At 43.1% G+C, this 12,542-nt stretch overlaps 1 protein-coding gene across 1 annotated transcript; it reads left to right on the plus strand.

The window, feature by feature from the left end:
- The first annotated feature begins 3,116 nt into the window (after positions 1 to 3,116).
- On the plus strand, positions 3,117 to 12,112 carry ASB4 (ankyrin repeat and SOCS box containing 4). Its single transcript, XM_053992390.1, has 5 exons — positions 3,117 to 3,330; positions 6,642 to 6,941; positions 9,104 to 9,594; positions 11,207 to 11,320; positions 11,924 to 12,112. The coding sequence occupies exons 1-5, from the start codon at positions 3,117 to 3,119 to the stop codon at positions 12,110 to 12,112; spliced, it is 1,308 nt and encodes a 435-aa protein (XP_053848365.1).
- Positions 12,113 to 12,542: the final 430 nt, after the last annotated feature.

The raw sequence follows: 12,542 nt of genomic DNA on the forward strand, positions 1-12,542 counted from the left end.
TTGACTTCAGTGGGCTTTAGAATAAGCCTGTGATAATGCTGATGGAGAGGATCCCCAGCAACCCAAATAAAGCCAGGGACAGTGGTCCCAACACCTGAAGCGAGAAGCAGAGTGCACCTCAAGAGGTCGTCTGCTCTTCTCTTGTTTAACCTTCACACCTTCTCTGTGTAATCTTCACATGTGCTTCTTATGACCTGCTGTAGCCACTTTTGAGAGGCAGATCCAGCCTGTCCCCCGAGGTGCACGTGTTTGATTCATCCTGTGCTTTGTGGCACTGCATGGAGCAGAAGGAAGGCTTGATGGCAGGAGCTGTCTCCCTGGAAAAAACGTGCCTTCTCATTAGCGCTGTAATTTAGACAATTGATCCTAAATGTGGAAACCATGGGTTTTTTTACTGGATACAGTATGTGAATGCACAGCACCCATGACAGTGGCATCGAGTCTAACTTACAAATATTGTAAATACTGCAACTGCCATTTATATTAACCAAAGAATGAGCTTTTGTTTCACAGTACAATGTTCAGAATATTTGGCAGACCTGCCGATTGGATGCCATCCGTGTTGATTTTCAAAATCAAACTGCCATCTTGTGGTACGGTGAGAGAGAAGCCTTCAGGAAATCGCACAGACAACAAAAATACAGATGTATAGTAAAAAACGGTCCCTTTTGTTCCCCCCATGTCTTACAGTATTTATGTATTCTTAAATATGTTTTGACTATACTTCAGGTAAATTAATAAAAAATATTTATGTAATTCTTTAAAAAGACTATCTAACTTTTTGGGATTGTTTGCCAATTCAAAACATAGAAACATTTCCTTATTCTTGTGTGTAATTGCACTGAAACCACACATATGAGTAGATCTTTTTCAAGATCTGCTGCTTACAGGAAAACACTAACTACTAAGTTCATGTAGGCATCTATATAGGCAATATACATATCTATAATTGCTTCCTTTCTCTCTTTTAAACTTAATGATAAGAAAATTTTCTGTGAGAGTCAGAGCAGGGCCACACAAATTGCTGAAGGTGAGCAAGTTGTAATCTGGTCTGAAGTGCTGTTCCTTCCTTGCATGCTCTTGGACCATGACAAATGTAAGGTAATTTTAATCAGCTTTCTCTTTCACTGTGGGCCAAGCCAGCACAAATTACTTCACCTTGCTTGTCAACCAAGAGCAAACATGCTGGAACAGCAGATGTGCAGTAATCTGTTACAGCAACGTGCTTGTGCATGTCAGCCTTTGAGCAGCAGAGAGGCATAGAGATGTCCCAGCTCAAGTCTTTCAGCCAGATTGAACGTCCTCATGTCATATAATACCATTTATGAAAGATGATATATAAAAAGCTAATCAACTCCAAATCGAAAGTGTAGCTGAAGTGGACAATTGATTGCAGCCACATATCAGTGCTTTGTGCATCCATGACTTTCCAGGAATATAGTGGTTTAAAAGTAAAGTTGCAGGTAACAAGAAGCCTGTAAGATCTGGTGTTCACATCCTGTTCCTCTCCTCATACCAGAGAAGCATCAACACTTTTTTAAAGCCTAATGTCATCCACTACTGAAAGTAACAAAGTAAGTGGGAGGGAATGTAAAGGTATGAAGAGCCTAATGCTCATGCTGACTCTGCTCTTAAACCTTAAAAGACACAAATGAGCTGCCTAGGACCTATAGCACCAGGACAAGCCATTTTCCTTCACCTTGTGTCTATTACAACGTACATTACCTTGGGGAATTAGTTTTTGTAAAGTAATTTTCATTCAAAAGTACATAGGTAGAAGGAACTCACAAATATGAACTGCTGTCTGGCACCACCTTTGCTGAGCACAGGCTGTAGGAGAGAGTTGGTGAGCAGTCCCATGGACAGGGTCCTGCAGGTGCTGATGGGGCTGCCTGAGGAATCTGGCCTCTGGAAACCCTTCAAGCAGATAGGCTGCTCTGACTTCCACTGTCGCCACGTTTGTCCATCAGCCCACTTGGCAGCCAAACTCACAGGAAGGAGAAAGATGAAGATTTCTTTATAATGGTGGTTGTGGTGGTGTCTGCTTTGCTGGGCAATTTCAGTCAAGGGTAAATAGTGTCCTTCTAGCTATGATCTCATCCAGCAGCCCAAATGGGTGCAGGTGTGAGCCACTTCTAAGTGATGCATGGCAGCAGCACATGCTAGCTACATGTGGGTTCTTATCCTCTTAACTGCTGTCCATACAGGGATGGGGGCTGGCAAAGACTGCAGAAAAAAGCAGGGAGGGGGCAGTGTTTAGTGGGTAATGGGCTTGTGAGAGAGAAATTCTGAAAGGTGAGCAGGGGAAGGAGAAGAGCCTATGGATCCCATTCAGCTTCCTGTGCTTGCAGCTGAGTTAATTCACACACAAACCCCCTGCAGTGTATGAGATCCCCCACCCCTAATGTGGCTGTACAGCCCTGCAGCCCCTTTGTCCCAGCATTTCTCCTTCCAAGGAGCATTGCTTGTTGCACCTGAACTCAGCACCAGGAAGCAGAATGCTGTCCTGGAGAAGAGTGGGTTACCTCTCACTTCTCTCACTTGAAGAGTGCCCTGGATATTTTTTTTAGGTGGTTTTTTTTTTTTTTTTTTTTTTTTTTTTTTTTTTTTTTGTTTTTTTTTTTTTGTTTTTTTTTTTTTTTTTTTTTTGTTTTGTTTTTTTTTTTTTCCTGGATTGCACTAGTTAAAAGGCATCTGTGGGCAGAGCATCTCATCCCATTGCAGCCAATAAATCAGCCATGGCAAGTATGAAAGGAAGTGTGGGTACTTCTCCAGCTGAGAAACAACATCCAGGACTAGTTCTTTTAATATAAGTGTATGGGCAGCACCAGAAGGTAATCAGTGGTTACTGAAGCTTAATGTGTATGAAGCCCATGGAGGTAAATCTTATTTTGTTTTAATTGCTAGTGTGTCTGTCCTCGCTTTCATCAAAAGAGCGTGGTGATATCTAAGAGCGGCATTTCGATGCCTGAAATGCTCCTCATATAAATAGAACAAGCAGATCAGCATGACTGAGTGATAAAATTACCTTCTGGTCTTCAGAAACTTCAGCATGCAACTGTGCTATAGGCACCTCAGTGTGCCCCTCTTTACAGCACAAACAGATACATTTGGAAATGGATTTGGAGGAGACGTACAAAGAGGGAGAGAACACAGAGGGGAAAATTACTCGAGCTGCAGCTGCAAAGTTGGTGAAAAAAGCTTTTCTTGAAGCCCTGAAGTCCAATGACTTTGAAACACTGGAAGAGCTCTTGAGCCAAAAGAAAATAGATGTGGACACAGTGTTTGAAGTGGAAGATGAAAACCTGATTCTGGCATCCTACAAACAAGGTAAATGTAGCAGCATTCACCAGACAGGAAGTAGAGGGGTTTGAGTGATTTTCAAGGAACTGTGGCCTTTTATCTCTTCAGAAGCTGCAGCATAAGCTGATCCACAGGCAGTACCGTCTCAGCAGGCTCACATGGTCAGGGCCACTGTAGTAGGGGAGCTTATCAGCTGTGTGGGCTTGCTGAAGGACAGGCCAGAGCCCAGGCTGAGCCTTCGTGCTGCAGCTGCAGGAGCCTCCAGAAACAGGAGTCCTTTGCCATTTCCTCTCAGAGAACTTGGGTGCAAAGCGCAGAGTAGACACATGCAGGCGTATAAATGGGGTGTATACATTTCTTGCATGAACCCATTCACATGTACAGACTATTTAGAAACATAAAATATCCCGTCTTCCTTTTTCAATGGAAGTAAAGTGGATTCTCCCTAGCTGAGGGGAACTACGGAAATCCTGTGAACCTTGGGTGTTGCTGGATGGGAAAAGGTTTATTTTTCCAAATGACAGAAAGTGAGGATGTGGTAGTTTATCAAAACAGAAAAATAATTTGGAAAAAAACAACTAGACCAATCAACACAACATCTCTTTTGGAGTGTAGAAAACCCAAACCATTTCCCAGCCAGACACTCAAAGAGCTTCCAAAACCTTACAATTTAAAGCAATAAACCAAGTTTGCTCTTCGCTAAAATCAACATACTTCATGACCTACTTGCTAACAGACTCATCCTGTGTATTTAGAAAGCAGTAATGATCAGACTCTGCCAGAAGTTAATCATATGTGGAGATAAACACCTCCAGTAGCAGCAGCACAGCAAATGCACTTTCTTTTCTGTGGCAAAAAGAAGGGACTATCTCACCTCTTCTCTTTTTCTGTGTTTACTCCTTATTTAATGATTAGTTCCTGCTCTTTGGATTTCTTAAGGACGAGGATGGTGTAGTCATAATGTACTTCCCTTGGGGACAGTGTATGAACTAAGCCACACTGTGCTGAATTTATCTTAAAATACATTTTCTGTCCACAGCAGGCCAAAACACAATATAGTTGTGGTTTGAGATGACAGGATTAATGAATAGATTTTTAATCACAGATCATTTGACTGCAATCATTAACTAGTCTCTTTTGAAGAATTATCTTTGTTTTCCAAAAAGTAGAGAGAAAGGAAAATGTACTCTTATGGCCTAAATCACAATATTGCATTCACTTTGTCTGAAAGGCAGGAAGCACCTCAACTCTTATGTAAATTTTACTTTTCTTCTGAATGATAGATAACTGTGATATGAAAGGGGAATTTCCTTGAGGATGAAAAGGGGAGAAAAATTCACTACCCCACCATTCTGACAGTCTGAGCTTTGCCACAGTCCTTAGTGATGAAGTGGAAAAGAGATGTCATGGGTGACAGAGTGACTTTTCTTCCTCTCTTCCAAAGACGCTGAGAACTTTCAAAGATGCTTGTACTTTTATGTACCTTATGGGTTCTTTATGTTACTAGCCAAAGAAACACGTAAGCTGAATGAGGTCTCCCATGGAGCCCACATCTGCTTCCTGCTCAGTGTCTGTCCCTGTCCCACTGAGCTCAGAGAACTCGGCAGGTTTGGGCAGAGGACATGGGAGATGCTCCCTGGGGATGTCTGAGCCCAGCTCACCTGCAAGTAGCACACGCAACAGAAATATGTTGTGTACTCAGGCAGGAAAATTGTGGCTATAAAAAGGGATAACTTGGCTTTTAAGTATCACTTTCCTGCTGTTAATGTATAATTTATGGCTTATATCTGGCCATAAATGGAAGACCCAGCCCCATGATAAGCCTGAAGTGTATCACAGTTCACTGGTAACAAGGGGGAACGCTGCACGTGCAGTTGGACAGAGGGGATTTAAGAAGCTTGCTCTGCTATTTGCAGAGACTTTGGGATATAGCCCACCTTCTCTGTGCTTGGTTTGAGGGGATATGATGAGAAGGTTGCCCTAAGAGAGTTGCCAGTGTAACCTGCACAGTCAGCAGGTTGAGTGTCCTCAGAGAAGGCTGTCACCCTGCTCGGGCACTCCGGGGCCTCGGGGCTGCTGCTCTTGCCATTTACACTGTGGGTTCCTGGAGTAGATGACATGGTCTGCAGTTTCTTGCCCCTATCTGAAAATATACTTGTAATTTATCTAGGAGTGAAGAAAAATTTTAATCCATTTCTACTTGCTGCCAGCAGTTTGTTTCCTTCCTGCTTGTACCTCATGAATACTGTAAAAAATGTTTATATATGACATTAGTGTTGAGAAACTGCATAAAACCAGAGACTAAAATGGAAGATTTGAATTAATTTGATCTCACTATACATGTCTAATATATTTTTCTGTGTTTTTTACATGATAACAGATTTCAGCCAGGCAGTTGTCCAAGGAGAAATAAATAAATCAAATCCAGATAATTTTATAGTCACATTCTAGCTAAGATGCAGATATTGTATATTAAAAAAAATTAGACTTCTCTTGCCCTTCTGCACATTATTATGATGCTTTACTTTTCTTAAACAGGTGATTATAGTAATCACATCTCAGACTGTATCTGTGCAGTCATTCAGCATATAGTCCTAATTTGGGAACGAGTATTTATGTGTTATTTGGCCTTACACTCGTTCGTAAATAAAAAAGGAAAAAATCATTATGACATTTTCTGAGAAAAATACATTTTGCAGCCAAATTTCATGCTAAAGTGTCACTGCTTCTATTTGTCTCTTCAGCCTAATTTACATCAGCATCCAATCTCCTCACTCTGTGCTCCTCAGGACAGTAGTTGGGGTATGTTGCCAGGGGTCATCTATGTGTAATCCATCCCTGGAGGTCTGAATCCAGCCACTGATATGCAAGATCCTGCCATCTCCCACACACAAACAGTAGGATGAGCTGTCTGCTGAGTCACTGTCCTAAGTAAATGCTGACATCTTATTCCAATGCCACCATTGTTCAGCTATTGGCAGGCTGGAGATCCCACTTCCCCCACATTTCTTAGCTGGTGACATCTCAAATTCTCTAAGCATTTTCTTTTGTCGTTTTGTTTAACCTATACCAGTCACAAAAAAGTCTAATAGCTTCTTTCAGAATACGACTACATAGGAATTATCTCTCCAAAAGGCAGGCTATTCAGCACACATAGTAACAGTGCTTAATGAAAATGAAGTTACACTTGAGAGAACTTTGTGCGCACTATGCTGGTGAAATTACAGTAAATTACATTTAAACTCCAACCCTTTCTTCCCCTTCAATTATTCTCAGTAGGTGGATAGTCCTAAGAAAAGTCTTTGCCATGGCTGGTAACACATTCTCACTTTGCACAGGGTACTGGCTTCCCAGCTACAAATTAAAAATATCCTGGGCAACTGGACTTCATCTAGCTGTCATGTATGGACATCTGGAGAGTCTTTTGGTCCTCCTCAATCACAAAGCTACAATCAACTGCCGGCCCAATGGAAAAGCTGCAATCCACATAGCCTGTGAAATGGCAAATGTTGACTGTCTCAAGATCCTTTGCAACCATGGAGCTAAGCTGAACTGCTTTTCAATGAGTGGGCAGGCGCCCTTGCACTTCTGTACGACACGAACCTCCATGCCTTGTGCCCAGCAGCTGCTTTGGAGAGGTAAGGTAAAGCTCTGGAGCATCTCTCATGGCATGGGCAAAGATGGTGGGCATGGTCTGGGCTTTTTCTTAGGAGGCAATTTCTCAAAGTAGATGTCTATTTATCCCTTCCATCCACAGATGACTCATGTCTTCATCTCAGGCTCCTTGTCCTCATGTCTTTGATCAGAGGAAGTTTCTCCCATTCTGTTTCCTCACCTCATCCATCTTTCCCTGGCCACTGGTCCTTACTCCAAGATTGTTTCCCATTTCAGTGCCTCCTGTCCACTGCCCAATAAGTCCATCAGCAGCAGAGCTCTTCTGAATCAGGGAGTTTCTGTTTCTCTTGGGGGATTTTTCCATCTTTTTCATCTAGGTTTAGTATTTTCACATGAAAGGGCACCCCTCATATTCTTTCTTTTTCAAATTTCCTGGACCTCAGTAAAGTTTTTCCAGCCACTTGTTTTTTGAAATCTAGCCTTGAAAAACTGGATGCAGTTTTCCTTACCATATTTTCATTTGTTATGGACGCAGCCAAACTCATGCCTGGCGGAAAAAAAGGGTATTATATAGTATTTTTGTTTTCCCAAAATAAGGTAAATTATGCTGCTGGTCATCAGCAACAAATGAGGCTATGAATAGATGTAATTCTTCCATAAATATACTTGTCACACACTATTTCCTGAACAGAAGGGTACTGACACAGGACACAGTAAAAGAAACACAGTTCAAGTCTTTAGTCACAGAGAGATTCCCCTATTTCTCACACTGTGCCATGGCAATACAAATGATTTTGGGTTGGTTTTGTTACATGTGTTGTTATTGAAAGCTTTTCCTGAGATGCAGAACTCAAGTGCAAAATCCATGCTTTATGGGCAAGGCAATTTGCAGTCATAAATGAATAACATCATTGCTTTTCTTCTGCTGGAAAGATACATATTATTTTGTTTGGTAGAAAGGAAAATAAATGCTGCCAGTTGTATCCTGCCCAAAGCAAACAGTCCTGACAGCAGGAGTTGAATTTGCTAGCATAGAAAATCTTAAAAGTCAAATGTACTCTTATGAAACGCAGCATAGGATGAATGCAAGTGAAAGGATGTATTCTGCAGGCTTTCTCCACCTACCCATCAACAGCATAATAGTACTTTAAAAGCCACCCTTCCTCCCAAAACACTGTTCAAACTCTGATTTCTGTATGAGCTGAATGCTGAGACTCCAAATAGAATGGGAAAGGTCTGGAGCAAACTCTGTCAGGTGTGCACATTTACAGAGCAGCACCCCCCAAGAGCTGAAGCCAGGGTGCCAGTAAATATCCTTGCCTCAAAGTTTCCAAGATGCATCTTTCACCTGCCATCTCCACTCAGTGGTGTCCCTTGGGATCCATCCAGGTCATTGCAGTTTATTCCCCTCTGCCTGGGGTGACAGCGCAAACCGCTGATCCCATGTTTGGTTACCACCTCCAAACTTGGATTGCCGGTGCCGTCTCAGGGACATCGAACGCGACTAACACTCAACACGGCTTAACAGCATTAGCACTCGGGTTTTTCAGCCCAGAGGCAGTTTCTGCCCCCTCCTCCCTGCCCCTGGCTCCCGTGCAGGGGCCGGGCCGGCTCGCTGCTCGGCAGGTGGTGCTGTTGCTCCAGCTGCGGCCGCGGCTCCGCACGAACGGCGCGGTCGGACCCGCTCTGCGGCACTTCGGAAACGGCATCCAGACCCCCCGCCGGCGACCCTGGCAATGGGTTCTTTAATATCATCCACGGATCTGTCGTAAAATGTCCTTTCATCCAGGCTCGCGTTAACGACGTGCTGCAGGGAGTGTTTTCAGTGTACAGAGCAGAGCAGAGCTGTTTGGATTAGGAATAATGCTCTCTTTCTCCACCAGTTCTCAATGTATAGGAAAAAGCATTTTACGCATAAATTTGGGCTTGTATGCTGCTCTGAAATAGAATGTTCAGATAAGGTCTTCCTTGAGGCCAGAATATCACATCTGAAGCTGGATCCAAGACCTTAAGTTTCTAAGAGCTTCCCTGGAGACTTAACTAATGCAGGATCCATGCTATTTGCATTTACACACGTGCCCTTCGTTCACCCTGACCTTTTCCGCGGGAAGAAGGGCCCATCCAGAGAGATGGCCAAACAAGTGTTTCATTGCCTTCATTTTCCCCCATCATCTTCCTTTGGCAGGAGCAAATGTGAACATAAGAACAAACAACAAAGACGAGGAGACTCCTCTGCACGTCGTTGCACGTTTGGGTGTCCCAGAGCTCGTGGCCTTTTACGTGGAACAGGGAGCACAGGTGGATGCTCTCAATGCCTACATGGAGACTCCCCTGGCCTGTGCAGCCTACTGGGCCCTTCACTATAAGGATCAGATATACAGCCAGGACCACCACCTCATCTGCCGGATGCTCCTAGACTATAAAGCTGAAGTGAATGCTCGTGATGAGGATTTCAAATCACCACTCCACAAAGCTGCCTGGAACTGTGATCATGTCCTGCTGCACATGCTGCTGGAGGCAGGAGCAGAAGCAAACATCATGGATGTTAATGGCTGTGCACCCTTACAGTATATCATAAAAGTGACATCTGTGCGGCCAGCTGCTCAGCCAGACATCTGCTACCAGCTGCTACTGAATCATGGAGCAGCTAGGATATACCCTCTGCAATTCCACAAGGTTAAGGATGTCTTTGTACAGTTGGGGTATGGAGAGGGGTGGTGTCTTGAACAGGAATGGGATGAGAGATCCAAACTATCTGGATTTGCTGGAGTCCTGTCAGTCTCTGGGCCCAGAATGCCAAAACGTTGTGAGATGACCTACTGTAAGAGTGGTATCATTTAACTGAAGTGAAATTGCAGTTGTCTGTACCAGAAACCAGACACAGATCTAATTTTTGCTCTTAACCAACCTGAAATGCCAAACTCTAAATGCTGGTTGAAGTCTAATTTTTCAGAGCAGATTCACTTTCTCATTTCAAAGAACCCACATCCCTTTGTCAAAGCTGGCTTCATACATGTTTAACTGAGCTATATGAAATGTGTATTTCATGGTCTCCACCAAAGATTAGAGATGAGACCACTTGATTCAGTTTGTCACATCTGACATTTAAAAATCTATTAAAATCTATTCAAAATTAAATGCATCTCAATAATGCTTTGGATTATTCCCAGGAAATGTGAGAATGAAGGAGAAGAGCTGGGCCTGGGCTCAAAGCTGATGACCAAAAAAAAAAAAAAAAAAGAAAAAGTATTGAAGTATTGCAAGATCCCTCCTGAAAAATTTTTAAACACTTGCAAAGCCCAAGACGCTGCCAGAACTAAGAGTGTTGTTATATCAGACAACTAAGTAAGCTTGCTGAAGTCAGGACTTATACTCTCTCATCCAGTACCCTAAGCAACAGTTTGCAGTTCCCTGACTGTATATGTAAAGTTTTAACAAGCCAAGCAACCAGAAACCTTTGAGTAAAATGCCAACATTTTAATTGTGCCTCTTGAGCCCAGGACGAACAGGCTCTGTCTGTAGCAGAACAATGCTCAGTCTCCTAGAGGGTATTTGAGAGCAAGGTCTGAAGTCTCCTCTTCCTGCATGTTATTGCATGAAGTGGGTCTCTCTTTCAAACCATCATTTGCCCATCTGTAAAAATATAGGATATTTATCCCAGAGGGATGTTCTCCAGTTTTGTTTGTGAAACCTGGAGACTGCATGAGACAAAATTGGGTGAATGCAATATTATCCTCTGTATATGAGTGACAATAGACTGAGTTTTTTTCCTGTTGAGCTAAAATTACTGGGCAGAACAGTTGTGTCAGGGCCCTTGTGTGGCTTGAAAGCCTTACTGCTGAACTGTCTCTTCTTCTGGTCACGTTTTACATTTTCCTTTAACAATGTGTTTTTGATTCATATGATGGGACTTTTCTGTTCCTGAGCTGCATGTGCTGAAGCAAAAATTTTTGTGCATGACTTTGCCTCGTATTGAGTCACTCAACCCAAGCTATCTCTATGAACAAGCTATCTCTAGATTTGGGTGATAAAGCCCACCCCATCTAGACTGCTGTGGAGATCTAAGCCAGCATTTCTGTATGGTCTGAAACTGGGGATGAGCCTGGGCTTTCTTGCTGTACTTGCACAGAGTGGTGTGGAGGGGCCGTGTGTCTTTTGCATGTCCAGCATTATCCTCTTGTAATTGTTTGGCTGTGTCTGTCCCAGTTTGCTGTTGTGCAGTGCCGAGCACCCAGGCTAGCCCTGGCCTCCTGGTGGTACTCATGGTCTCCATGCATCCTGCCTGCAGGTGCTGCAAGCCTGTCATTCCCACCCCAGAGCTGTGGAAGTAGTCGTCAACTCCTATGAACACATCAAATCCACATCTAAGTGGAAAGCAGCCATACCTGAGGATGTCTTGGAGGTAAGCTCTCAATGAGTTATATATGAGTAGAATCCAGGCTTATTATTTGCATAACACATACCAAACCATTAGAAAGAACACTTTTGAAAGAGAAGAAAATTGCAGAGGATGGGGACTTCCCCACTTAATATCTCTCATTTGACAAAAGCATATAACTCACTGAAAAAAAGACATATTTTTGATATTTTAATTGCAACGTTATCCTTTGGAGCATCCCCTATCATTGGTACAGCAGGAGCTCAGCTGTCCCTGTACTCAGCCAGTGAAAAGATTCTGGCTGTGATTGGTGTTCCTTCAGATTTTTCAATATGTATATTTATCTTTCTTTTAAGTCAGCAAATATTTTTAAAGTGCCATATTTCACGGGTATGACTATGTACCCCTCGGTTCTGTTGCATGGGTCAGATTTCTGCAAAAAGGATGAGTTAGCTGCAAATGCAAGGGAGAATTTAAATTAAAAGTAAGAGATTAAAGAAGAAAATGTGGTCAAAAGGCAAAACTGTGAGACAAATGACATGCTTTGACATAGTTATCCCTTTAATTAAAAAATCCTTACTCCAAATATTCTGGTTGCCCTAAAACACACTGTGGTTTATTTTACAGCGGCACCAGGATTTCTATGACTCCTTGTTCACTGTGTGCAGCAATTCACCACGGTCACTGATGCACTTATGCAGATGTGCTATTCGGGCAGTATTGTCAGAAAGGTGCCATCGAGAAATCCCCTTGCTCTCCATCCCTCTGTCCATGAAGAAGTACTTGCTACTGGAACCAGAAGGAATCATCTACTGAGACACCACAGACAAGGCACTGGCATCTCCATTCCCGGATCCATACGCCTCTGTGGGGTGCCAGAGATCCAGGCACAATCCTGACACAGCCCTGTGCGTGTGTCCATTGGCTGGCCAGCCTGCAAGCTGGGCTGGCATTTACTGGCTCTCCTCGGAGCTGCTCTTTCCCTACATTGAGAAACCACAGCTGCAGGGTGCAGTTTGCACTGGGGAGGCAGAGCTGGAAAAGCCCCTGCTCCAAACATGCCCAGGACACACACTGCTTTGTTCAGCCAAGCTTAAACAATGCTGCTGCTTCCTTCAGTACTTATACCACTGCCTGCTAGACAGCATTAGATTAAATCTGAGCAACCTTTGATATTTCACTATGATTTTCTTCTGCTGTCATTTTGGGAGTAAAAGAAAGGATGCTGTCAAAAAATAAGTCACAG

Source organism: Vidua macroura, chromosome 1 (assembly GCF_024509145.1).
Source record: "Vidua macroura isolate BioBank_ID:100142 chromosome 1, ASM2450914v1, whole genome shotgun sequence".
NCBI lineage: Eukaryota > Metazoa > Chordata > Aves > Passeriformes > Viduidae > Vidua > Vidua macroura.

Coding starts and splice junctions, on each gene's coding strand:
- ASB4 (XM_053992390.1), top strand. CDS start 3,117: ATGGATTTGGAGGAGACGTACAAAGAGGGAGAGAACACAGAGGGGAAA. Junction 3,331..6,641: donor TCTGGCATCCTACAAACAAG/GTAAATGTAGCA, acceptor CACTTTGCACAG/GGTACTGGCTTCCCAGCTAC. Junction 6,942..9,103: donor CCAGCAGCTGCTTTGGAGAG/GTAAGGTAAAGC, acceptor TTCCTTTGGCAG/GAGCAAATGTGAACATAAGA.